This window comes from Rhineura floridana, chromosome 6 (genome assembly GCF_030035675.1).
Source record: "Rhineura floridana isolate rRhiFlo1 chromosome 6, rRhiFlo1.hap2, whole genome shotgun sequence".
Lineage (NCBI taxonomy): Eukaryota > Metazoa > Chordata > Lepidosauria > Squamata > Rhineuridae > Rhineura > Rhineura floridana.
In genome coordinates this window covers 84,516,542-84,544,156 of record NC_084485.1, presented here as the reverse complement: position 1 = coordinate 84,544,156, position 27,615 = coordinate 84,516,542, and the positions used below count along the sequence as shown (strand labels likewise).

At 41.5% G+C, this 27,615-nt stretch overlaps 1 protein-coding gene across 6 annotated transcripts in view; it reads right to left on the bottom strand.

Annotated features, from left to right (window-relative positions):
- MAST2 (microtubule associated serine/threonine kinase 2) overlaps nt 1-27,615 on the bottom strand; it is a 284,336-nt gene that overhangs the window by 63,285 nt on the left and 193,436 nt on the right. For all 6 annotated transcript variants that reach the window (XR_009763527.1, XM_061632847.1, XM_061632851.1 and 3 more), the window contains 7 exons: nt 18,266-18,341; nt 17,378-17,587; nt 13,660-13,761; nt 5,898-6,030; nt 5,010-5,077; nt 4,296-4,381; nt 1,595-1,803 (listed from right to left, as the gene is read on the bottom strand). Coding sequence is in view for 5 of the 6 variants with exons in the window: in XM_061632847.1 (XP_061488831.1) it covers nt 1,595-1,803; nt 4,296-4,381; nt 5,010-5,077; nt 5,898-6,030; nt 13,660-13,761; nt 17,378-17,587; nt 18,266-18,341 (884 nt within the window). In the remaining variant the exon portion in view is untranslated. The remainder of the gene's footprint in view (nt 1-1,594; nt 1,804-4,295; nt 4,382-5,009; nt 5,078-5,897; nt 6,031-13,659; nt 13,762-17,377; nt 17,588-18,265; nt 18,342-27,615) is intronic.

Genomic DNA, 27,615 nt, shown 5'->3' with positions numbered 1-27,615 from the left:
TACAGGGATCAGTATTATATGTTCAGACTTTCTACTCGCAGTCAACAATCTGGTCTGAGTTCTGCACTAGTTGCAGTTTCCAAACGGTCTTCAAAGGGCATGTATAACACGTTGCAGTAATCTAGCCTAGATGTTTCCAGAGAGTTGACAGCAGAAACTAGGTTATCCCTGTGCAGATAGGGTGACAACTGGGCAACTAGCCAAAGCTGATGCAAAGCACTCTGCAACACTGAGGCCACTTGTGCCTCTAGTGATAGTAGTAGATCCAGTAGTATACCCAAACTGCACATCTACTCCTTTAGGGGGCCTGTAGCCCTATCCAGAATAGGTTGAACCCCATCTGTCTGGTCTAAAGAACCATCCGCCAACAGTGCTTCAGTTGTATCTGGACTGAGCTTCAGTTTATTGGCTCTCATCCAGTCCATTACCAAGGCCAGACACCAGTCCAGGACATTCACTGCCATACAGATGTAAATGAGAAATAGAGCTACATTTCATCTGCATATTGATGACAATGCACTGCAAATCTTTGGATGACCTCACTCAATGGTTTCATTTAAACAGCATAGGAATAAAATTGACCCCTGCAAAATTGACCCTACATTAGAGGGTCCACAGTGCTGAAAAATATCCTCCAAGCACCACCTTCTGGAGATGGCCATCCAAGTAGGACTGGAACCACTGTAAAGTGGTACCACCCACTCCCAACTTGGACAGTTGCTGAAGAAGGGCACCAAGGTCAATGGAATCAAAAGACACAGAGGGATCAAGGAAGATCAAGAGGATTCCACTCCCCGTCACTATCCAAAGGTCATTATACAGGCCAATTAAGGCAGTTTCTGTGCCCAAACCAGGCTCAATCTTGAGTGAAATTTGTTTGACAAATCAGTGTCATCCAAAACAACCTGTATCAAGTTAACAAGCACCCACTCAAGAACCTTTCCCAAGAAGGGGAGATTAGCAACTGGTTGGTAGTTTAAATTTTCTGAATCCAGAGTTACTTCTTAAAGAGTAGTTTTCCTGCCATCACCTTTAAGCAGGAAGGGACTAGCCTCTCTTGTATAGAGACATTAATCGCCTCCCTGACCCAATGGGCCAGCCCCTCTTTACTAGTTTTTATCAGTCTTGAAGGACAAGTGTCAAGAACACATATAGTTACTAGTTGTCTTTGAAATCCATGGATGTTTTCTCATGCAAGATAACATAGTACATGTATATTATTGGATTCATTCTCTATTAACATTCTCCATTTTTTTGTCCCTTCCACGTGAGCCTCATGTCAGATACCAGTACCTGACCAATATGGCCAACTACCTGAGCAAATATGGCCAAATATGGCCATGATGAACAGGACCACCTCAAGGGGATTGCTTATCCCCAACTAAAATTAAAATATTTGTGCCACAAGGTGGAGTTATTATTTCATCCTCTAAGATGTTGCCTATGGGACAAATCTTACACTTAGAGAATAGTGGGAAACACACTGAGGTCCTAAAGAATGGAAGTTCAGCATATATAATGTTTTCTACCTATTCTTGGTCAATATGTAAGATCAGTATTACAACTAGGTGAATTTTATGGTGGTGAAAAATACCTTCCACATACTCCATGACCATGCATAGGTGTCTCTTGGTTTCGAAAGAGCAGAACATGCTGACAACAAAGGGATTCTCTGCAAAGGTTAGTATGTCTCTTTCCACAAAAGCTTGCTGAATTTGGTTCCTCAAAATGAGGTTCTGCTTATTGATCTTCTTCACTGCAAAGCGCTGATGGGTAGTCTTGTGGCGCACCAAGAACACTGCACTGAGAAAAGAAAATTGAACTGCATTAGAGATGCCATGAGTAGAGTCCACGAGTTCTGAATCTTGTTTTTCTTACTGAGAATTCACTTATTGGACCAGTTCATAAAGTTACCAAGAAGCAGAAAATGAAGCACCAAGAATGACTCGTTCTTCTTTCCCTGCCCCTATTGCAATGTTTAATAGATCAGTAAGAACTCATTTGGGACTCAAAGTCATAATGGATGAGAACAATAAGTCAAAGTCCACACGTTATAGGAGAAATAGGAAAAGAAGTATGGAAACATGCACTCCAGCTCTTGGAAACTTATCTTTCAAGTACCATCAATCACAGCCCAAATTAAAACTTTTTTTGGACATGCAAGATCTCTGCCTGATACCTGGGTAACTTTTGGCTAGAAGAAACCAGGACTTCTATAAATTATTCTTTTCACTCTGATTATCATGATATCATTATCTTTCTGTACATTAATATCAACTTTTTTCAATTCCTTTCCTTTGAATACTCAAGCCAATTTTCTTTTCTCTGAGACTATTGTGTCACCTTACAGAATATTTCACAGGTAACTGGAAAATATACATTAGTATAGCATAAAAGAGTAGCTGACCAATACACCTCCAGTACTTTATAGATGCTTAGAATGTAAATATATATATACCCAGACAATCACTGTGCTTTACAGGTGAGGGCCTTCTATAGGTATTATCTTATAAGGAGGTCCGTTCCGCACAACACAGGAAGCAGACTTTTAGTGTTGTGGCACCAAGACTTTGGAATTCCCTCCCCTTAAATATTAGACAGGCACCATCTCTTATCTTTCTGATACCCACTGAAGACCTTCCTCTTTCAACAAGCCTTTTAAGTAGAGACCTTATCCCAGTTTGGGTCTGTGCTGGAAATGCTTTTTAAGTGTTTTCTAAGCTATTTTTTAAAATATTATTTTAAGATATTTTGTTTTAATATGTCTTAAAGTCTTTTGTTTTTAAGATGTTTTACTTTTAGTGTTTTTGTTTGCAACCCTTGGTGCACCATTACTCCACTCCCAGCCACTGAACTCTGTAGCTCCTTCAAAGTGATGGTTGGCCTCTCTGTGGCTTCTCTCACAAGTCTCCTTTCTTGTTCGAGCACTGAGTTTTGAGGGACGGCCTTTTCTTGGCAGTGCCTGGGTAGTGTGATACAGCTTTCACATCCTGATTATTGATCCAACTGTGCTCACTGGGACATCCAAACACTTGGATATTAGTTTGTACCCTTTTCCTAATCTATGCATTTGTATTCCATTATCTCTCACTTCTGTTGAATGCTCTTTGGTCTTCGTTTTTCTTCAGATTCACAGCATGACCAATGATCCTTCAACAGCGGGGGGTTTAATATCCTGACAATGTGACAGCAACGTTAATAGTACACAGGTGGAGGCCAATGGAAAGGTAACTGTGTCCTCGATAGGGCAATTTCTTTCATCTGTGTGAACTGGGAACTTCCACAGCACAGGGGTTGAATACTTATGCAAGCAACATGTTTCAGTTTTTTCTTTCTTACAAACAACATATTTCCCAACAATGTCACCTTACAATAATTGATTTTGAGTTTCAGTGTTTCAAAATAAAATATCATACCAAATGAAATTACAATGTAATATTTGTAATTCAGTGATATGAGAGCATTGGTCAGGGGTCTGATTATTTTTACAAGGCATTGTAAATCTTAAATCTTTTCAAATCTTATGAAGTAAAAAAAAACTTTGAAAAATTTAAAGTAAAACTGTTAATATGTTTTTCTAAATTTAGTGATCATTTTATTCAGGACCCCAGGAAATAAACAGCTGTGGAACAAATGAGTACATACTGAGAGCACTGTGACATGTAATAATACCTGATGGGTGGCAAGTATTTGTGTACTCCAGCTTGGAAGGTCTGGCTAATACAAACATATATTTGCCATTATTCATATTTTATAAAGGACCTTAAAAATATACACACCAGTATGAACATAAAGACTGATAAAGAGTTCTTAATGCTCAATCATGAAACACAGTTTGAAAGTTCTACCCCTTCTAAGATTTTGGACTGACACAGATGTGACATGGGATCTCCAAACATGTGTGTTAACTTTAAAACAGTTGTGTGTGTTGGGGGGGGGATGATGAAATTTTATTAGAGTAGCAGTACTGTAGGAAGGTGCTTTGCCCTTTCCTGCCCTAAGACGCTCCTACTAGTCCTGCAGAAGGAAAAATACAAGGGCCTGTTTTTCCCCACTGTTGGGTTTACACAAATTTAAAGAGAGATGATTTAGATGTTTTTCTGAACAGCATTGGTGGGAGGAAACTTTGTTCCAATCAAATCTAACAAACATCTTCCCATAGCATTAGCTATAAAGTACATACATTGGGACTATCTGTAAAACTACAGATCTCCTGCACCATTGTCTTTTTTGGCTCTTTGTTAGGCTGCCAATGAATTTTTTTTTAATGACTAGACAAAATCTGATATCCTTACCCATATGCCCCATTGCTGATTAGCTTAATAGTTTCAAATTCCTCTTCAGATGGAGTTTTCTTGGCTTGCGCAGTGGCTTCCCGGTTCTGAAAACACCAGAAGTACTTTTCACTCTTCTCTTAATCTTAATCTTTCAAAAAACACACCTAAGTCTAACATCAATCACAACCAATTCTGCTTTGGAAGTCTTTGAATCATTCCATTGTGCTCCTAAGATACCTGTTCTTGAACTACATTCTAGCTGTTTTATCTAAAACAATTTAAAATATACTCTTTATTAATACTTTCCAGGGAAAGACTGCAATAATTCTTCATGTTTCTAATTGATTGATTGATTGCATTTGTATACCGCCCCATAGCCGAAGCTCTCTGGGCGGTTTACAACAATGGATCTATGGAATCCAACTATGGAAAAAGGAGACCATTATTTCCAAAACTAAGAATGTTCAGGTCAGTTTTGAAAGAAACCAATAATTGTTGATCTGGAACAATTTATTACTAATTGAAACATGACATGTGTGCCCATGCATTCTAGAAGAAGAATTATAAAAATTAATCTCATTTTTAAAATTTCATAGCTAAAACGTTCAGGTATTTTTGTGAACAAAAATTATATTCATGCAGAGTTTATATTTTATTAATGCCCAACTAACATGGAATAGCATTATTACAGATCTGACATTGTTTGATAAAACTGAACCTTTAATTCAGTACCTTTCCTTCAGCAGAATCATCTGTCTCTGGAGTGTCTGGACTATCATAGCTATTCAGCTGGGCCATTTCTGGAAAAAATAGAAATGCACACTCTTAGGATGTAATAGTATACAGTATGTGGGGATCACAGAAGAATCCTAATTTCTTCCTACCTAAGGATGAAGAAATCCTACCTAATTTCTTCACCCACTTGCAACCTAAACTACACAGTTCTCCATGCCCAGGAGTATGTGGCTAAAATCTAAAACCACTGAGTGGAAGAAGATGGTAGTTCATGATTCTTCATATGGGATTCTTTCACCAGTTGTTTCCCTGGAACATTTAAACAAACTAGTTGTAACATGTGCATTTATTTAGGTTTAAAGCAATAATTTTATTATTTTACAAAAGTGTCAATATTGTCTCTAACAGCCCAGAAAAAATAGTACATCAGAAAAATCACCATTTAGATCAAAGTATGAAAGCACATAAAAAATGCATCAACTGAAGGTGTGTCATACAGGGCCACTTCACATTATCAATATAGTGTGTACACTGCAGGCAACTTGTAAAGGAAACCTTTTAAAATACATTGTGGGCACCTGGTACGAACTGCAGCTCTTACACCATGTATTCACAGCTAATACTTTTGTTTTTTTAAAGACAGCAATTTCCCTCACACATTACAAGATGCACCCATTACATTTCGTAATGTGTGAATCAGCTCTCAGTAACAGACTAAGGCTGCAATCCTATACCCTATACCTATATGGGAATGTTCTACTGAACTCAGTGGGACTTACTTCTGCATAGACATGCATAGGATTGCACTGTAAACAAGGATGACTTGTGTTACTTAAACTTCTTGCGCCCTATATAGTCCTAAGAATACAAAGTGAAAGTACTCACCCGCCAGGGGATCCCTGGTGAGGCCCAGCTGGCAGATAATATAACGAGGGATGTCACATTTAATCCCTTCTCCTTCCTTGGCATGGCCTTCAGCAGCTTCTAGCAGATGGTAGAACTCTTCAGGATCAAACTCCTAACACCCAAGGATACAAGAAGATAATCGTTAATTTGATTTCCAAAGCAAAGGAATATAACTTTTGGTGGTGATTTATTGTAAGAATGATGAGAATAAGGACAGCAACTACCAACAGTTTAGTTTAAACAAGTGAACTTAATTTAGCAGCCAACAGCTTAACTTACACTGGTACACTATACACATCAAAAATATTGCATATCACCTTATGTATGAAAAATATAAATCAAGGATTCTTGAGGATTACCATGAATTCTTACTATGGAAGCCCTAAGGCAACATAAAAAAGGAAGGGGGGAGAGGATTACACAGAATTACACCACCATCTCAAATATTTCCTAGCATAATAAGCAGATAGGGCAAACAATGAGAGCTTCAAAAAAATTTTCATAGACATTGTAATATTCATATACCATGCTATTCCCAACACTTAGAAAGGAGAGAGAGAAACGTATGTCATTTAGTCTCACACCTACCCTGAGATAAGCCCTTTAATTCCCAATTTGTGAATGGGAAACAGATATAAAAGCAGCTTGTCCAAGTCTATCTAGGAAGGATAGCTGGCTGAGCTGGAATTTTAGCTCAGGCTCATCTTTAGCAGTGCTCTATCCACTGAGAAATACACCTACAGGTGATGGTGAACTATAGTGCTTAATTTGAAAGCATAATCAGCTAGACAGAAAGGGGCAGGAATCGCAAAACCATAAAAAGACCAAGTTATGACATAATACAGAGTATAATACTAAGGGCCTATTTTGAAATAAAAATGTTTTTGTCATGGGGACATTGCACTTGCCAAGCAGGCAAAATACTATTTTGTGCACAGGATATGCAGTACATCCCACAGATACATTCATAACCTTGGAAACTGTCTTGGTAATTGCAGTGGGGTTTCTGGATGCATGAGTACTTTGTAGGTGCAGTTTGTGATTCACTGGTCAACACTAATTTTATTGCCAATGATGTTTGATTGATTTTAGAGTAACTTTGTGTCGCTGATTCCGAATATGGCATCAGTTTTGCTAGATTGGCTCTAATTTTTGAGATAATGGATGCCCCCATTGAAAAACATAACAAATTCAAAAAATTTAATGGTCAGGCATAGCCTACCCACAAATGACATGGAAACTGTCTCAAATCATACAAAAGTAAACACATGAAATACCTAATGGCGTTGTATTCAGTACAATAACATTAAAACAAAGTAAGCTGATTCAGATAATCACAATTAATGCATAGAAAAACGCTGTGTGTAGGATTTTCTTTTATGTGGGGCATCAGGACAATTATGTTGGAGGCTCCAGCAGTAGTCTGCCATCATGTGTCTGTCCCATCTGCCTTGATACTGTTCCTCCATCACCTTTATATCCTGATGGAACCTCTCCCCTTGTTCCTCACTAAAATCACCAAGATTATCCAGAAATCTGTCTAAGTGGCTATGGAGATAGTGTACCTTTATACTCATATTAGTACCCAAATGTTTAAAGTTAGCGAGCATGTTTTGCACCAATTCTTCATAATTGTCTGCTTTGTGGTTACCCAAGAAGTTATTGGCAACTGAGACATAACTGCACCAGGCAGAAGCTTCAACATCATTGATAAATTTAGTGAAATTCAAATCATTGATGAGTTTACAAATTTTAGGACCATCAAAGATCCCTGCTTTTAGTTTTTCCATAGTCAGTCCAAGGTACGATCTACTAATGTATTTGAAGCAATCACCATCTGACTATGGAAAAACTAAAAGCAGGAATCTTTGAGGGTCCTAAAATTCGTAAACTCATCAATGATTTGAATTTCACTAAAGACCTTAACAAATTGCTTCATCAGTCCAAGCTTGATATGGAGTGGTGGGAGAATGATTTTTCTCTGTCAACCAATGGCTTGTTAATGATGTTCGCTGCACCTACAGTCATGTGTTCCCTTGAAGGCCATGTCACTTTTTCCCAATGATCTCGCTTTGCCCTACTATCCCACAAGCAGATGAAACAAGGGTACTTCGTGTATCCACTTTGCTGCCCAAGCAAGAAGTTCACCATCTTTAGATCAACACAAATAGACCACTGGTGCTCATGATAACAGACCTTCTGCAAGACCATTTTGATATTTTCATATTCTTCTTTAAGTTTTGTTGAGTGAGCAATTGGAAGAGATGCATAGCAGTTACCATTGTGCAATAAAACACATTTCAAGCTTCTGGTGGAGCTGTCTATAAAAAGCTGCCACTCTTCTGGTCGATATTCCGGTAGTCCCATTTGGAGAAGTAGTCCAGGAATGTTATTGCAGTATACAAGTTCTTCAGCTTGGCTGAAGTATGGAAGAAGTCCCTCCTCTCTTGTCCGATAAGCTGTTATGTTAGCTTCCGGCTGTAGACAGTTCGTTTCCATTAGCCTGGATGCTAAAAGTTCAGATGCTTGCTTTGACAGACTGAGGTCTCGTATCAGATCATTGAGTTCTTTTTGGGAGAACTGCTCAGGTGTTGAAAAGCTTTCTTCATATCCACTTCCAGGGCTACCACCTGTGTTACACTCCGCGTCCAGCATTTCTTCAACATCTGACAATGGAAGGTCAGGCAGTGAGGTAAACACTGGTATGGGAATGTCTTCGCTGTGTGGCACAGTTCGCCTTGCTGAGTCCAAATCAGGATACTCCCACTTATGTTTCTTGTAGCGATTGAAGCCTTTCACATTCACAACACAAAAATAACAATCATCGTGATGGTTTTGCGGCTCTCTCCACACCATAGGTACACCAAAGTTCAAATGTTTCCTTTCTCCATTTTTCCACTGTCATAGGCACTCTACACAGGTTTTGCAAACCTTATGAGGAGCCCAAGACTTATCTTGATCTCCAAGCTTCACTCCAAAATAAGCAAGATATGCTTGTTTTACAAAGTCAGTGATGTTTTTTCTTTGTTTTTGCAGAGTATTCGCCACAAATGTACAGTAGGGCCCCGCTTACCGGCGCTCCGCTTACCGGCGTTCCGCTAATCCGGCGGCTTTCGTTTTCAATTTTAAAGCTGCTTTTGCGGCATTTTCACTGCATTTTTGCGCAACGCGCCCCATTAAAATCAATGGGGTTCTGCTTTACGGCATTTTCTGCTTTACGGCGGGGGTCCACAACGGAACCTGCTGTATAAGCGGGGCCCTACTGTAGCAGAATGCATTAGGATTGTTTAAGCAGCCTCTTCGTGACGAACTCATATTCCTCTTAAAAAAAAAAAAGTATCAATATATTATATGCAATGGATAAACTTGCAAAACAATGTTCAAGAGTAAAAAGACAGACCAAACCCTGCTGCATATCTCAGCAGCTACAGGTCGTATTGGGGTACAATCGTCATTTGAGGGGTATCCATTATCTCAAAAACCAGAGCCAATTCGGCAAAACTAATGTCATTTTTGGATTTAGCACCCCCAAAATACCCTAAAGTCATTCAAACATCCTTGGCAACTAAAAAAAAAATTTTTTTTTGTTGGGCTGTGTAACACATTCCTCCCAACACCTATTATTTGTTGGAATATTATTTGCTGCTTTTTTAAAAAAATTGGAAGTTGTGTGCTTCCACCCTTACTAAAGCAAATCTCAATATTTTATAAAAGGTTGTGTGCCCCACTAGCATTTTCTTTGGTAAGCTTCAATCATCTAATTATTTGAAGATTTCATGCATATTTTCATGCCTGCCACCTCAACATTTTTATTAATATTTCTTGTTCAATAAATGACTGCATGATCTATAGATTTCCTCACCCCCCACACTTGCATGGTGAAGTTCTTTCCTTGTAGGATTTGGGGGGGAAATTTTTTTTAAAGGAAAGAAGTGCCAGACTGCAGAAAGGCAGTCCTGGCACTAAAGTGAACAGCCTCTTCATTGCACTTAACATTGACAGACAGAATATCATATTACTTTGACAACAGCGAATTGATAAAATGCCACTGGGAAAGTATTATAGGAATCACATGGATAGTTTAAGAGCTGGTTCTCAGTGCTCATCCTCTGGTCCTGATGCTCTGATCTAAGCCATGGTTTAGGGGATGTTGTCTGAACTCAGGCTCGTGGTTTGTCTCACTCCAGCTAAACCACAAGCTGAAATCAAGGGGTTACAGCCTGTGGTTTGTCTGGAGGAGAGAAACCATAAGCCTGAGTTTGAATGGCATGCTAAGCCAAACCACTGCTTAGCTTACAACAACAGGCAGAAGCTGCAATCTCCTTTTTGGGAACCCTCACACTTGTGTGTTTGCATTAAGTCATAGTTTTGCTTAGCATTATGTGCCAGCCAACTCTAAGGTATACTATTGAAAAGGAACGGCTTGAATGCGGCCATAAAGCTGCATAGAGCTGCACCTTCTGAATGTGTTCCAGGTTGCATTTTATCACCAATTTGGAATTCAGCTGTATGGCATGTAAGAACACAGAGGAAAATAATTCCTTTTTATTTATTGAAAGCATAAGTAATTAATTTTATCTTAGAAGTCAATCATATTCCTGGAAGCGTATCTTTTGTAGGAAATAAGCTGCACTAATCAATTCTGGGCATTTAAGAGTTCATCTACCTACCTAGCTACAGTATTCATGAAAATAAGATGAATGAAATTAGATGTTTATTATTACAAGAAATCAATAGTATTAAAAGCAAGAGGTCTATTACTTACTTTTATATTCATCAGGTTAAACTGTCATTAGGATTACTTTGCAAAGTAAACTGAGCTAAAAATTATGGCTAAGTCAAAGAGGTTGAATACTATTGCAATAGCTAAATCAGTCCTGTATTTAATATTTTGAGATCTTGCCACATTATTTTCAGCACTATCACATCAAACTTTGGAGTTCATTATTCAGAACTGTGAGATGTTACTGCCTACACCTGCTTCCATTCTCTTTTCATAAGGACTGGGAGGAAAACTGGTACATTTTGAGATCCTTATTATCTAATTTTAACTAAAGGGCTGTTCAATTAAGAACCTTCCAGGAGCAGCCTTGTTTAGACTTGCAAAAAAGTCAAAATGGCACAAGTGCATTTATTTAAGGTATTTATATACTGCTTTTCAGGTGGAACTCCATGCACCAAAAGTTCCATGCACTTTTGACTTTTATATAAGTAGTCCTCCACAGCAAATCACTTTTGAAATGAGGAGTTTCAAAAGCAGTCTGCAGTATAAAATGGCAGTCTATTGTTCAAAGGAAGAAAAAAAACCTGGGAGTGTGCAAACCTGGTGCACTTCATTGAGAACTACATTTACTCGCATGTATCAAACAGAAACAACAACAAATAAAATTGCAGATGAGAGAAGAGGCCTAACTATGGCAATGGCATGACAGCTGAGCTAACATACTATTCTCTCTTATTATGGGTTTAATATGGAAGACAACAATCACTGATATTACTGTTGTGGTGTAAATTAGTTAAGCAGAGAGTACCAGTGGTCAGTGTGTGTGAGTTTACCTAAGAAAGCAGGCTTTTACCCTGCATTGAGAAATACATAGTAGATAGAAAGGCATACCTAGTTCTAACTAACTATGTTGGAGGCGTAACGACCAAGCTTGGTAGTTACCCTCATGGCTAGGAGAGGGGGAGAGGGAGGGAGGGAGGGGGGAGAGGGGGGAGAGAGAGGGAGAGGTGTCTCCTCTCTCCCGGACAGTCGGAGAAGAGAAGAAATGGCAGAAGGAGGGGCAGATAAGCTTCCCTTAAGACATATCAGTCTAACAGCCGGAAAGAAGTCAGTCAGAGCATCACAGGTAAAGGTAATCAAGCCTATCCATCTGGCAGACCCTAACTCTATCTCCCTTCTGGAACATAAACAAAAGAACAAAACAGGAGTTGCTCTTGCCCCACTTCCAACAATTACATTAATCAGACAAAGGGACTTAAGGCATCATAAACATTAACAATATTTCTCTAGACATACTGGACTTGTTACTATTAGCCTTGTGAATATGAAAAATAACTCAACTCTTGTCCTTCTAAAAGTCATCCAGTTTTGCTTGTCCCTTGATGACAAGGATTTGATGTGTAAGCTTCTCTGCAATGGCAGTCTTTCAAAGTTTACTGTACCAAAGATCTATAGTAAGAATCCTATTGCTCTTCTACAATTATGTTATCACAAGCTTGGTAGCAACTAACATGAATCTAACCAAGTCCCTTACTCACTCACCCCCACACACTCACTCTCTCCCCACCCACCCACCCCCACACACAAAGCTTTAAGTGGCCTGGTTCACATACTACATTAAATCACAGTTTAAGCCAAACTATGGTTAATGTGAAGCAGCAGCATATGGCACTCTTCTCATGTTCCCGCAGTTGCTTGAAAGTTTGTGTTTGGCTAACTGCTTATTGTTTAACTGGACAGAAACAGCCATAAACCATGCAACACGATAATCCACTGTGGCTTGTTTCATCTACAGTCTGACAGCAGCAGGAGAGGGGGAGGAACGCTATGGGAACTTTTGAGCAGCGTGCACTAGCACACTGCTTGTTCTTATTAAACCATGTTATGGTTTAAAACTATGCTTGAAGATGATGAAGGAACTGAGCCAGTGAATGCAGGCTTAATTTTGGTGTTTTAATTATCGTCTGCCCAGTTATGGTGTTGATCTCCTTGTGTACCTCATCCCAAAATCTCACTACTTAGACACGTCCACCATAGACAAAGATGTGCCCTATTGACCTCCACCTCTCCAACAGTTGGTGGCATTGAATATAACTGCTTTTTTAAATAATATTTGAGATTTTTTAAGTTGCACAATTAAAACAGGAGAAAGAAAAACACAAAACAAGTAACATGAACAAGCACAAGGTTTATTAACATGAACACTGTAAAAGTCCTATGTGGGTATTGGTATAAGGGAGCAGAAGGTCCCAAAGTATAAGCAAGTCTTTCCCCATGCTCATCTAGCCAACTTCAGGCCAACATGACCTCTGATTTGAGGGGGTCAGATTCCACTGGTACAAATATTAATAAAAGGAAAAGAGAACCCTAGTGCCTCAAAGGCTTCCAAGTTTAGACTGCCCCTTATGCAACTTCAAGTAATGCATTAACGTTTCAGAAAGAGCAATGCACTATATTCTCATTAAAGAATTGGTATGGGAGAAGTCAGCAGATGTTTTCCATCCTGCTGGTATGGTCATCCTGGCCTCTACTAATTCTAGACCTCATAACATGCTTCTGTTGACAAGATCCACAATCCACAGAGATCCTTTATATGCATTCAGGAATTTGCATGCACATTCCAAAACTTGCAATTTCTCATACTGAACAGCAGCCTCACCCTAAACTGTGCTTGGAATTGTCTATAGTGTCCAAGCTGCTGCTGTTCAAGGGGAAAACAAATCCAAAAATCAAATCCATGCATCCATGGATAATAATGCACCCATTATTATTTGTGCATAATTACAACTTAAAAACAGGCAAGGTCTATTCACCAGAGGAACACTTAAAGTAATAGCCAATGTACTTCTCAATTCAGTTTGGCCATTCCTCAAAGATCTGTCAAATCTTCTAGCAGAGTCTGTTTTCCCTCATGTATACTCTTTTTCAAAGTTTCTTCTGCTGTATTGATTATCAGTTTACATTTCAGACCTTTGAACAATTTATTGCTAAATCTTTTGAAAGACCCTGTTTACTTACCAGACATTCTAGCAATCGTGCAGGGCGTGCAATGATGATCATCAACTTTTTCACCAGCTGGGTAACAAATGCCACTTCTGAGCTCTCTGATCGCTCATGAGCCTGTGGAAAGGATGTCACATCATGGTTTAAACAAAGAATTGGTCCCGCATAAACCAAATTCAAAAGATATAATCAGCAGTTCAGCTATAGTTCATGAAAGGCATGATACAAGCAGGCAGCAATTAACTTTTCATATTCTGTGTTGTCAATGTTTTGACACTAACACATTCTATGCCAAGTAATATCACATAAGCTTTATTCATAGTAAACACTGACAATTTACTTACGGGGGATTTTAAAGAATGTTTTCAATTAAGTATACATTATTTTCTATGCCAAACTAGGAGGATTTACTTCTAGATTGTTTTCACTTATACTCTCAAAAAGAGGTATTTGATTTTGTAATTCTTCTAGCAAGATATTACACAAACTGCAATGTACACAAAAACAAGCCCAAAAGGAAACAGTAAGCTGCACAGACCTCTGTATAGCTTCATGCAAAATATCATAAATAATCTATTATTAATGTCATGGTACAAATAGCATCTATACATCATAAAGTCATGTGGATTGGTTCAGCTGAATGTTTTTTTTCATGTACTGATAACATAATATTCAAACACTGGGACTGTCAACTTGTTGTTGGCTCACTAAATCTTCTGTGCTTCTTTAACAAGAAAGACCTGTTTTTCTATCCTCCTTGCTCAGTACAATAGCATCTACATAAAGAACATGCAAGTTCACTTGTCAGCTTACAGTATTCTAAAGACAACTACAGGTATGCTCTCTGAGATTATAAATAATGCTCAGAAACAGGTTTCAAAGAACAGATGGGAAACAAAAATAATCTGAACTTTCTAGCAGCTTGCAGACACAAGAGCTTAATCAACAAATGCACAGTCAACCACCAGTAACAGAGGAATTACTTGCTAATGTTCATTTAAAAGAAATGAAAATCCATACACAGACAAGCAATAAGAAAGCACTGGCATCACCAAGGAATGTAGAAAAATAAGCAGAGACCACTGTAAACTTTTAAGAAGAGGTATATATCACCCTGCTGTTTATAGGAAAATTACCAACTACTTACTTTGTCTCATTTATTAGAATTACTGTGTTTTATAGCTCATTACGATTCTTAGCATTCATATAGTAAGCAGACAGTACATGACAGCTTTACTCAACATGTCACAAGAAAACTTTGTAGATCTCTTAAGCCAAAGAAATATATAGATATTCTGCAAACCACTACAATAAATACTGTATGATGTATTTCATAATATGCAATTCATCTTCCACTGAAGGAAAAGGTACAATTCCCACTGACTTTAATTGACTTTGTTTGGATCTTGAAAAAAATAATTGTTTTTTAAAAACTATTCCTTCTCATACATAAACTTATTAACATTTAATAGGTTGCATTATTATATAGAAAGGAACACCAATGTTTTAAATACTGATAATAATTTCCACAGACCAACAAAGTTTAGCTTTATTTAAAACAAATGTTTAAGATGTTTGTCATGCAATCATAATGTCCACTGACTTTTTTTAAAAAAGGTCACTTCAAAAACTATTATCTAGTATTAAGTTTAAAACATTGGCAAAGAAAATATGTTCAAAGATGTAACTTGTTCTGAGTATTAAAAAGCTAAGCTATATAAAAATGATAAACACAATGGTAAGACACAAGATTACATAAACACAAAAAGCAAACACAACTTGTAGCAGCCACTCAGCCATGATATCTGCACAGTGCTGCAGCTCCAGAGTCCTTAGTAAAATTGCTGTTCCCTTTTTCCATCTTTCACAGGATAGCCCAGACATGTCTCCCAATGCCTTGTTTACAGTACATCCCACATTTACTGCATTTTCGATGCATGGGCTATATACCAAATAGCTGCCTATCATTTGCTTCCCTTCCCTTGGCATGATGCAAGCCATTTAATTAGCAGTTCCCAATGACAACATGCTTTTCTGAAGGTTGCAGGTGTCATTTCAGGTCCCCCTCCTTGAGGAGAGCGTAACCACAAGGGTTATGGGCTGAAGCTCATGCCATTCGTTTATAGAAATGAAGTCATTTTCAGTGACACATGTACTGGAGGTAGCAATGGGCAATTTACGAAGTGATTCCCTTATCTGAAAGACTCATCCCTCACTAACTGTAGCCACTGGAGCATGAAATTAAAATCACTGTCTTCCCCTGGGGTTCAGCAGGACCAACAGCAATAATATTCAAGTCACAACTCTGTAATTGACCTAATATAGAGAGTTGTATTGAGCTGATATAGATCAAGTCAGCCAAACTCCAGAGACAAGAACCAATACACTTAAACCGTATTAAGAATTGCAGCTCTAATAGGGATTTCAGGTTAAGCGAGCAACACATGAAACTTATTAACATCTTTGCCATATCTACAAGTTTTTCAATTGTCTCTTTAAAAAACCTTGCTGGTAATTCAGTGTGCAAGTTATTTTTACTTTTCTTAATCCTCTTCTATTTCTATTATCTTTCAGTTAACAAGGCTAATTTCAACACTCTTATGGAAAGTGTTCCATTTAAGTTTCCAAAACAGACTCATGTGTTTTCATAAAATATAATCATTTTCCCCCCATCTTCCACAAAAATCAATACATTTTATAAGAAAAAGTTACTAGTTCAGACTAGATCATAAAGCAGGGATTGAGAACCTGTTGGACTCCACTTCTCATCAACTTCAGCCAGCATGGTCAGAGATTACAGAAGCTGTCTAGTCCAACAACATATGGACAGCTACAGTTTCCCTGTTCCTATCATACAGGGGTGGGTCCTAAGGGCTGCTAGTGTGAGCAAAAAGTGTTGTCACTCATATGTGGAGTTTGTTAATGAGGAATCTGTGATGTATCCAGTCATAACAGAAAGAAGACCACGCAGAAAGGTACAGTAGGGCCCCGCTTCTCGGCACCCCGCTAATACGGCGCCAGCGGGCTGATCAGCTGGAGCTCCCCACGCTCCAGCTGATCTTGCCGGAGGAAGGAAAGATCAGCTGTAGCTATTTAGTTTAGGGGAAAATATTACTGTACAGATTCAGGAGTATGCACTATTTAGATTAAAGACAACTGTTTGTGTAAGACCTAATTGACATAAACTGGTTGTATTCTGGAGATACAAAATTCTCCAAAAAAAGGCTCTTTGTCATAGTTGTGGAAACAAAAGGATGTAAATAAACATAGATCTGGATAATGTGATGAGCCATACTTATGTATTTATGGCATTTGTTTGTCACTTCATAAAGTTTACTGGGTATCTTATAATAATTAAGCAAAACAACTTAAATACAAAATAAAATAAAATCATAAAATCCAAAGCTACAAAAATCCAACAGATCGATTTAGTTTCACCTCATTTTTTGAAGGAAGCAAACATTTTCTTCTCCAATTAGATGGGTCGTGGCTTACTTGTTTGAATTAACTGGAGGTTTTCTGCTCTGCAAGCGTCAGTGTGGTACATCCTGCTTCCTCTTGCTCTTGGCAACTGGAGCCTCGATTTTGTGGAGAGGCTGACATGTGAATTATTCCATGTTACAGCAAGGCAGTCTGAAACCAATGCCCTATAAATTCTATTCATTTCGGTGTGTCAAGCATTACGGTAAACATCTAATCACAAAGTGTTATTATCTATTGATGAAATACTTACATCCTGTAGGAGTTTTTCAAGGTTTTCTTGTAACTCATAAAAGTAGCGAGAAGTAATAAGTCCTTCACGTGATTTATCCAAGCAGTCTCTAGCTAATTCAATAACCTGATGATGAATGAAGCTTAGAACCCCATCTGCTAACTGCAGCACATTCTCTGGTGCATTGGATGCAATAAACTCAGCCAGCCGTTCCTCCATCTGAGCTGTGGCCTAAAAAGTGTAGCAGAATAGTTACAGGCATTTTGCTAACAAGAAATCTAAATACAAACTGAATTAAACATATCAAACCCAACTAATGGGCTTTGTTTGAATGTTTAATAATTTTGGCAACAGAAGATAAATGAGCTTTGTCCTCCATTATCTTTACTAATTTGAATGCTTGAGTGTCATGAAGTTGAATGATACTGTAATTTCCAGGTGAAAAGTACCCTAATTTAGAACAAAGGAATGAATTTAAAGTTAACTAGAGCACTCTAGATATAGAACAGGAGGAAATATACAATCTAAACATCTAAAAAGCAGGAGTGGGGAACCTCCAGCCTGTGGGCTAATCTTGGACCCACCAAGGGGTACAAGTTGGCCCAAAAGGCCATTTTTCCCAAACCACATCCACCCATCCACCGCACAAGATGACAATGTTGTCCTGGATTTTTACACAACACCTACTTTTTCAGTATAAGACCAATATAAATTTAATTTTATTCAATATTATGGCAAAAATGATGGGGTTCTGTTTCTTAATTTTCATTTTAAATAAGCAGGATCATCTTCCTTAAGAATTTGAAGACTGCAGAATGGCATGACATTAAATATAGGATCTTTGTATCAGAAACCAGCTCTTCTTGTAGTGCCTCAATAAACGGACTGATAAATAAAAATGGTTCTTACCTTTGGAAATCGTTCTTTGTATACGTGGTTCATCATTACAATTTCACTATCAAAGCACACTGGAGAACGACCAGGACTGGTGAGGGAAGTTAAGAATTTTAAAACGTAGCTGAAATAGGAGGTAGTGAGACTGTGCCTTATATACCAGTTACAACCATCTCTACATTAATATAGTTACACATTAATATGTGTACAAGCAGACAAATGGTTAAAGCTATGCTTCATGCACTGAGGTTTACCACAGTTTCTTTCTTATTGCCTCAGAGAAATATAAACAGTACTGCTCATGGAGTTTTAATGTTAAAGAGAGTGCACAAAGTGTGAAAACGGAAGAACCAAGACACCAAGAGATGCACATCTGAAGGAAGAATATACCTACCATTTACTTAAGTGTAGGTTGAATGTTATTAGCAAAAATTTCTCTCTCAGTCATCTGTGTAAGTCCAATTGTGCAAACAACATATAGTATGTACTTGTGTGAATATTTACACTATACATCACAAACAGTAAAAACATTTATTCAACCAGCTGGGGGAAGAGAATATGTTTCCTAGGTTTCCATTTCTGGGCTGTTGTAAAGCACTGATCAACAGGTGTGAAAATACACAATATGAAGTTAATCTAGATTACTTTGAGTTCATTGTGTACAATTTGAACTACGATTTTTCTAGGTTTTTGTGCACAAACTGAAGCCAATTAATGAGCCAAGCTGTGTGTTTAGGCATTTTCTTCCTAGTATGGATTAAGCTATCCATCTGGTCAAGTTCCATAGTTATGAAATTGTGTTCCTTTTTAAATCCTTGCACAACATGCAGCAATATTTATTAAGCACATTATAAATTTACATTTTAGAACTGGGGCAGTTAGTAGCTATCCACAAGCATAAAATACTGTTCGTATACTGTTTGTATTAAGAACATAAGAAGAGCCTGCTGGATCAGGCCAGTGGCCCATCTAGTCCAGCATCCTGTTCTCACAGTGGCCAACCAGGTGCCTGGGGGAAGCTAGCAAGCAGGACCCAAGTGCAGGAACACTCTCCCCTCCTGAGGCTTCCGGCAACTGGTTTTCAGAAGCATGCTGCCTCTGACTAGGGTGGCAGAGCACAGCCATCATGGCTAGCCATTGATAACCCTGTCCTCCATGAATTTGTCTAATCTTCTTTTAAAGCCATCCAAGCTGGTGGCCATTACTGCATCTTGTGGGAGCAAATTCCATAGTTTGACTATGCACTGAGTAAAGAAGTCCTTCCTTTTGTCTGTCCTGAATCTTCCAACATTCAGCTTCTTTGAATGTCCACGAGTTCTAGTATTATGAGAAAGGGAGAAAAACTTTTCTCTATCCACTTTCTCAATGCCATGCATAATTTTATACACTTCTATCATGTCTCCTCTGACCCGCCTTTTCTCTAAACTAAAAAGCCCCAAATGCTGCAACCTTTCCTCACAAGGGAGTCACTCCATCCCCATGATCATTCTGGTTGCCCTCTTCTGAACCTTTTCCAACTCTATAATATCCTTTTTGAGATGAGGCGACCAGAACTGTACACAGTATTCCAAATGCGGCCGCACCATAGATTGGTCCCTTGGACCCACCTGAAGGGTGATTTTCACAGGTACGCCTGCCATCAGATTGGGTAGTACTGCCATCTAGCGTCCAAAGGCAAGAATGCACTAGAGTTAAAACCTGGGGCTCGAGCCCCTCCCACCCCAGTCTTTATGATGACGAGTCCGAAGTGGTAAATCTGAAAGTAACCAAAGGGCAAAAGCCCCAGCAGCAAAGAAAATATACATAGCAAATACCATAGAACTTGCAACATGAGAATAGGTTTTAACTAAAGAAAATCAGACAGAGCACGAAGGATATAGGTTGAATTATATACAAAATACTGAACGAATTTCCCCAGAAATCCCCCACAAGGGAGGGACGTGATGGCAGGCGTACCTGTGAAAATCACCCTTCAGGTGGGTCCAAGGGACCATTTTCCACAGCTAGCCTGCCATCAGATTGGGATGTACCAACGTAGCCCCCTAATAGGGAGGGATTCCTAGGAAGTCACAAATCAGAAATAACGTGTTGTAGGACACGTCTCCCGAAAGAGGCGTCAGCTGAAGCATAGCGATCAATCTTATAATGCTTCACAAAGGAGTTAGGGGTAGCCCATACCGCTGGCCTGCATATGTCTGTAAGAGGAGCATTAGTTAGGAAAGCCGCCGTAGCGGCAGCAGACCTGGTCGAATGAGCTGTGATGTTAGACGGCACTGGCAAATTAAGTGACTGATATGCAATAGAAATACAGGCTTGAAGCCAACAGGACAAAGTGGATTTGGACACCTTTTTTCCCAAAGATCTCGGATGGAAGGATACAAATAATGCGTCTGTCTGTCGAATGTCCTGGGTGCAAGAGAGGTAAACTTTGAGCGCTCTCCTAACATCCAGCGAATGCCAGGCCTTTTCGAGGGGATGAACTGGCTTTGGACAAAAGGATGGAAGTACAATGTCCTGGCTACTGTGGAAGATTGAGTTGATCTTAGGACAGAACGATGGATCCAGCCTCAGGACTACAGAGTCCTTATGGAATACGCAGAGATGACGGGCCGATGACAAGGCCTGTAACTCCGAAATCTGCCTCGCGGAAGTGATAGCCACGAGGAAAAGGACTTTAAAAGACAACAGTCTTAGAGGCACTGAGGCAAGAGGCTCAAATGGAGGTCGCTGTAATGCCTGCAAAACTTTGGAGAGGTTCCAGGATGGAAAATGGTGACGTACAGCTGGAGAGAGGTGAGTAGCTCCTCCTAAGAAGCGTTTGATGAGCGGATGAGTGCCCAGGGGTGCTGCCGATGAAGAGACAGACAGAATTGACGAGATGGTGGAGGCCTGTCTACGCAGGGTGTTCGGTCTGAGTCCCAATGTCATGCCTCTGTATAGGAACTGTAGAACGTGCTGTACAGTGGCTTGGGGTGCTGAAAAACCTTTGGAAGTGCACCAGCTGGAAAAAGCACGCCAAGTACTCTGATAGATTCGAGTAGCTGACGGTTGCCTTGACGCTAAAATAGTGTTTATGACCCCTGTGTCCGCTCAAAAGCCAGGCTGTCAGGCTGAGCCAGTTCGGGTCCGGATGCCAAACTGGACCTTGGGAAAGAAGATCCGGCCTGATTGGGAGGGTCCAAGGATCCGCCATTGACATCGAGAGGAGGTCCGAGAACCAGGGTCTGCGAGGCCAATAAGGTGCTATGAGTAAAATCCGTGTCCGTTCGAGTCGGAGTTTTGTCAATGTCCTGCCTATAAGGGATATAGGCGGGAAGGCATACAGGAGCCCGTCTGGCCATGGTGTCGTCAGAGCATCCACTGCTTCCGCCGTTGGCTCTAGGTACCTTGAGAAGTAACGAGGCAGTTGGCAGTTGTGGCTGGAGGCGAAGACATCCAGCGAGAGGGGGCCGAACCGCCGCTGGAGAAGGGAGAACACAGCTGGATGAAGCTTCCATTCTCCCGGATGGCCCTTTGCCTGCTGAGCCAATCGGCCGTAACGTTTAGAGTTCCGCTGAGGTGTTCTGCTCGTAATGACAGGAGGTGGAACTCGGCCCAGTCGAAGATTCGTGTCGTTTCCTCCTGCAGAGCCCTGTCTGTCGTGTCCCCCTGTCTGTTGATGTGAGATTTCACGCAAACATTGTCCATCCGAATGAGGACATGTTGTAGAGCGAATAGTGGCTGGAAGTGTCTCAGAGCCAGATGAGCAGCTCTGAGCTCCAGCCAGTTGATGTTGTGACTTAGGTCCTGGGTTGACCACACGCCTTGGACAAAGGTGGAGTTGCAATGGGCTCCCCAGCCGGACAGACTGGCATCCGTGGTGATTAGGACTCTGGTTGGGTCCCGAAACGGTGTCCCCTTGGTGAGGGAAGTTGTGGATACCCACCAGCGGAATGATTGCTTCAGAGATTGGCCCAGCGGAATTACGCGATGGGTGGACCTGGAGATGTCCGCTTGAAAAGGTAGGAGAGCCCATTGTAAAGGTCTGGAATGATGTCGGGCCCACGGAACGATGTGGATGGAGGAGATCATTGCCCCGAGAAACTGGGCCAGAAACATGACATCTGCTGTGGGGCGATGTAGAAGTAAGGTTGCCATGGCTGTGATGGAAGCAATACGGTCTGGGGACAGAAAGAACATGGCTAGGGATGTGTCCAGTATTGCTCCTAAGTGCTGGAGGCGCTGAGTTGGTTGTAGATGACTTTTTCTGGCATTGATCAGCCAGCCGTGAGAGTGTAGTGCCTCTAGGGTGAACTGGATCTGCCTGTTGGCCAAGTCCCGGGAGCCTGCTCAGAGGAGGAGGTCGTCGAGATAAGCATAAATATGGACCCCCTGGAGGCGGAGATACGCCAGCATGGTGGCCATCACTTTGGTGAAGACTCAGGGGGCCGAGGAGAGGCCGAATGGAAGGGCCCGGTATTGAAAATGGAGGTGGCCTAGTGCAAATCTCAGGAACCGTCTGTGACCCGGGCAAACTGGGATGTGTAAGTAAGCGTCCTTCAGGTCGATGGATGCGATAAAGTCCCCTTGTTGTAGAGCCTCTACAATAGACGCCAGAGATTCCATCTTGAAGTGGCGGTATTTGACGAAGCGGTTGAGGCCCTTGAGGTCTAAGACCGCCCTCCATGAGGAGTCTCGCTTGGGAACCGTAAAGACGACGGAGTACACGCCTTGTAGCCGTTCGGATGGAGGAACAGGCTCTATAGCGGCTATCTCTAGTAGATGTCGTAGGGCGTCCTGCATGACCTTTTTGCATGCCCTGGAGCCGGGGGAGATGCAAAATTTGTCCGGTGGTGTCCGCCAAAATTCTATATTGTAGCCCTGGGTGAAGAGAAGTCTGACCCAGGAGATGTTTGTCAAGTTTAGCCAGATGCTGGAGAAGAAGGAGAGTCTGCCTCCAATGGGGATGGAGTCAGAACTGCCTGCGCTGACGGGTTCCTCTGCCATATGCCTGCCTGCTCTGGTATTGGCCCCTGTATTGTGAGCGTTGTCTGGGCCAGGGTGCCTTGAAGGGACGGAAATTTGTAGGCCTGGTATCCCGTCCTCGTCCACCAGGTTGTCCTCTCCGAAAGGGTTGGAAGGAACGGTAAGAGGTAAACTGTCGCACGGGTCTGCGGTCGTCTCTTTTGGCCGTAGCTAGTGCAGGTTTACGATTGTCCTTGGGGTCGACAAGGACTGCTTTGAGTGCGTCCTCGCCGAAGAGCATAGATCCCGAGTATGGAGCTAAGGATAAGTTGGTTCTGGCAGTCGAATCGGCATCCCAATGTTGGAGCCATAGGGTACGACGAGCTACAATATCGGCCGCAAGGGCGCGTGCACCGTGATGGGAAGCGTCTAACGTGGCGTCGGCCACAAAGGCAGCAGCCTTGTGTATCTTGAGGATACATTTCCTTAGTTTGGCGGGATCCGGGTTGGGGTCGTCAAGGAGATCCTCTAACCACATCATGGAAGCCCGTGAGAAGATAGAGGCGGTAGAAGAGGCCCGGATGGAGTGAGCGGAAGCCTCATGGATCTTATGGAAGACAAAGTCAAGCCTCCTCTCATAGGGGTCCTTGAACAGTGATTTGCCTTCCTTTGGGAGGAGAGACCGGGATACAAGATTGGAAATAGGTTGGTCCACCCCCGGGACGTTCAGAAAGGACATGAATTCTGGGTCAAGGGTATAGAGCTTGTTGGCTAAGGATGAGGAACGACGTGGACGAAGGGGACGGGCCCATTCTTCTCTGGTCAGTTTTTTAATGGGGTCTGGTACGGGAATGAAGTGCTGCACTGATCTGGGGGACTTGAGAACTCTGGCACCCTTGACAGGAGGGACAACCGGTTGTACAAGTTCTGGTTGAATGCCAAGAGTGTCCATGACTCTACGTGACAGATGAGAGAAATCCGCCGGGTCAAATAGGCGATAGGAGATCTCCTCCTCCTGGTCAGATTCCCCACTCCATTCATCCAGGTCAATCTGAAAAACGTTCATGTAGTCATCAGTCTGAGATTGCTCTACGTCCAGTCTACCCCTGACCACCTCATATGGGTTAGGAGAGGGTAGCGGAGCATCAGTATTGTCACCAGGGTGTCTCGCAGAGCTGGGCTGTTGCGAGGTTCCGGGCTGAGAAGACAAATGTAGAGAAGTCTGGGGTTGGGATAGGCACCCCAGCAGCTCTCGTAGTTGTTGCAGGAAGACAGGGGTCAACTGTATGCCTGGGAGAGTGGAAGATGGTAGCGCCTGTTCCTGAAGAGGAATTTGAGGCTGCCCAGGCGGAGTTTGAGGAGCTTGACTGGGGAATCCTTCAAACTCTTCCTCTGATGACTCAGAAGGAGCCTGGAAAAGTGCAGGAACGGCTGCATGGCGAGGTTTCTCCGGAAGCGAGGGTGATACGTAGCGTGCCTTCTTGGGCGCCCGGCGACCAGACAGGTGTTTAGTCTTTGCTTTTGCCTTGGCGTGTTTATGTTTAGCTGGCTGGCGTGGTGATGGACGGCCTGCTTCAGGGGATATTGTCACCTCAGGGTTCAAATCCGCCATGTCAATCTCTGAATGAACGCCCACAATGGGGAAGGAGCGGTAACAGAGCTAAGGTAGAAATAGTATAGGACAGACTAGAGACAGTATGACAGGAGTAAGTACGCCCAGCACGAGGAAAATAACGACTCGGGTAAGGTTGGCGCCAAGCTAAGTACATGCACACAATGGGGAAGGTGCGAGACTGCTAGTTACGCTGCCACTTTGGCCACGAGCAAAGTCCACACACACAATGGGGAAGGTGCGAGACCGCTAGTTACACTGCCAACTTGGCCATGAGCTAAGTACACGCACACAATGGGGAAGGTGCGAGACCGCTAGTTACACTGCCAGAAAAGATAAGCCTTATTTAATAATCGCAGTGTGGCCAGGGCTAGATACACGCACTCAATGGGGAAGGTGCGGTACCGCCAAGGTGCACAGACTAATAATGCGCCGCCGAAGGTGGAGCATAAGTCAATTGGATGTGCACCTACAAATATACACACACACAATGGGGAAGGTGTGGTATAACAGGGCTACTGGAGGTGCACCTACAAATATGCACACACACAATGGGGAAGGTGTGGTATAACAGGGCTACTTGAGGTGCACCTACAAATAAACACACACACAATGGGGAAGGTGTGGTATAACAGGGCTACTTGATGTATCTGAAGGAAATACTGATTAGGTGAATATAAGTTTGTTAACAGGAGACTACACAAGTCCCACAACAGGGCTACTTGATGTGTCTGAGGGAAATACTGATTAGGTGAATATATTAGGTGAGTATATGTTTGTTAACAGGAGACTACACAAGTCCCACAAGTGAGAAAAGTATTAGAAAAGAAAAAAGCGGCAAAAAATGAAACAAAATGGCAGCCGCGGAGCCCCCGCAAAAAAGAGAGAGCAGCAGCCGCTGCTGTTGGAGGCTCAGAAGGTTGAATAACAAATGGAAAAAAGGGAGGGGGGACCGCAGCTGCGGAACCCCCGCTAAACAGGAAAGCAGCAGCCACTGCTGGTGGAGCCTCAGAAGGCTGAATAACAAATGGAAAAAAGGGAGGGGGGGACCGCAGCCGCGGAGCCCCCACTAAACGGGAAAGCAGCAGCTGCTGCTGGAGGAGCCTCAGGGGAAACCCCGAAGAAATAAAGAGGTAAAACGATAAGGAGAAGAGTTGAAAATAAAGACTTAGCTACGCTCTGTCTAAATTCCGATCTGCCTCGGACGAAAGCAAGAATGAAGACTGGAGTGGGAGGGGCTCGAGCCCCAGGTTTTAACTCTAGTGCATTCTTGCCTTCGGACGCTAGATGGCAGTACTACCCAATCTGATGGCAGGCTACCTGTGGAAAATTATACAACGGCATGATGATATCGGCTGTTTTATTTTCAATACCTTTCCTAATTATCCCTAGCATGGAATTTGCCTTTTTCACAGCTGCCGCACACTGGGTCGACATTTTCATTGTGCTGTCCACTACAACCCCGAGGTCTCTCTCCTGGTTGGTCACCGCCAGTTCAGACCTCATGAGCGTATATGTGAAATTAAGATTTTTTGCTCCAATATGCATAATTTTACACTTGTTTATATTGAATTGCATTTGTTATTTTTCCGCCCATTCACTCAGTTTGGAGAGGTCTTTTTGGAGCAATCCCTTTTTGTTTTAACAACCCTGAACAATTTAGTATCGTCAGCAAACTTGGCCACTTCACTGCTCACTGCTAACTCTAGGTCATTAATGAACAAGTTGAAAAGTACAGTCCCAATACCGATCCTTGAGGGACTCCACTTTCTATAGCCCTCCATTGGGAGAACTGTCCATTTATTCCTACTCTCTGCTTTCTGCTTCTTAACCAATTCCTTATCCACAAGAGGACCTCTCCTCTTATTCCATGACTGCTAAGCTTCCTCAGAAGTCTTTGGTGAGGTACCTTGTCAAATGCTTTTTGAAAGTCTAAGTACACTATGTCCACTGGATCACCTCTATCTATATGCTTGTTGACACTCTCAAAGAATTCTAATAGGTTACTGACACAAGGACTTTCCCTTGCAGAAGCCATGGTAGCTCTGCTTCAGCAAGGCTTGTTCTTCTATGTGCTTAGTTAATCTAGTTTTAATAATACTTTCTACCAGTTTTCCAGGGACGGAAGTTAAGCTAACTGGCCTGTAATTTCCGAGATCCCCTCTGGATCCCTTTTTGAATATTGGAGTTACATTTGCCACTTTCCAGTCCTCAGGCACAGAGGAGGACCTGAGGGACAAGTTACATATTTTAGTTAGCAGATCAGCAATTTCACATTTGAGTTCTTTGAGAACTCTCAGGTGGATGCCATCTGGGCCCGGTGATTTGCCAGTTTTTATATGGTCTATTAAGCCTAGAACTTCCTCTCTTGTTGCCGCTATTTGTCTCAGTTCCTCAGAATCCCTTCCTGCAAATGTTAGCTCAGGTTCAGGGATCTGCCCTATATCTTCCACTGTGAAGACAGATGCAAAAAATTCATTTAGCTTCTCTGCAATCTCATTGTTCTTTAGTATACCTTTGACTCCCTTATCATCCAAGGGTCCAATCGCCTCCCTATATGGTCTCCTGCTTTGAATGTATTTATAGAATTTTTTGTTGTTGGTTTTTATGTTCTTAGCAATGTGCTCCTCAAATTCTTTTTTAGCATCCCTTATTGTCTTCTTGCATTTCTTTTGCCACAGTTTGTGTTTCTTTTTATTTTCTTCATTTGGACAAGACTTCCATTTTCTGAAGGAAGACTTTTATTTATGATTAACAATTAATTTATGATTAACAATTCAGGAAATCTGAACAATTCAGGAAGATGGCC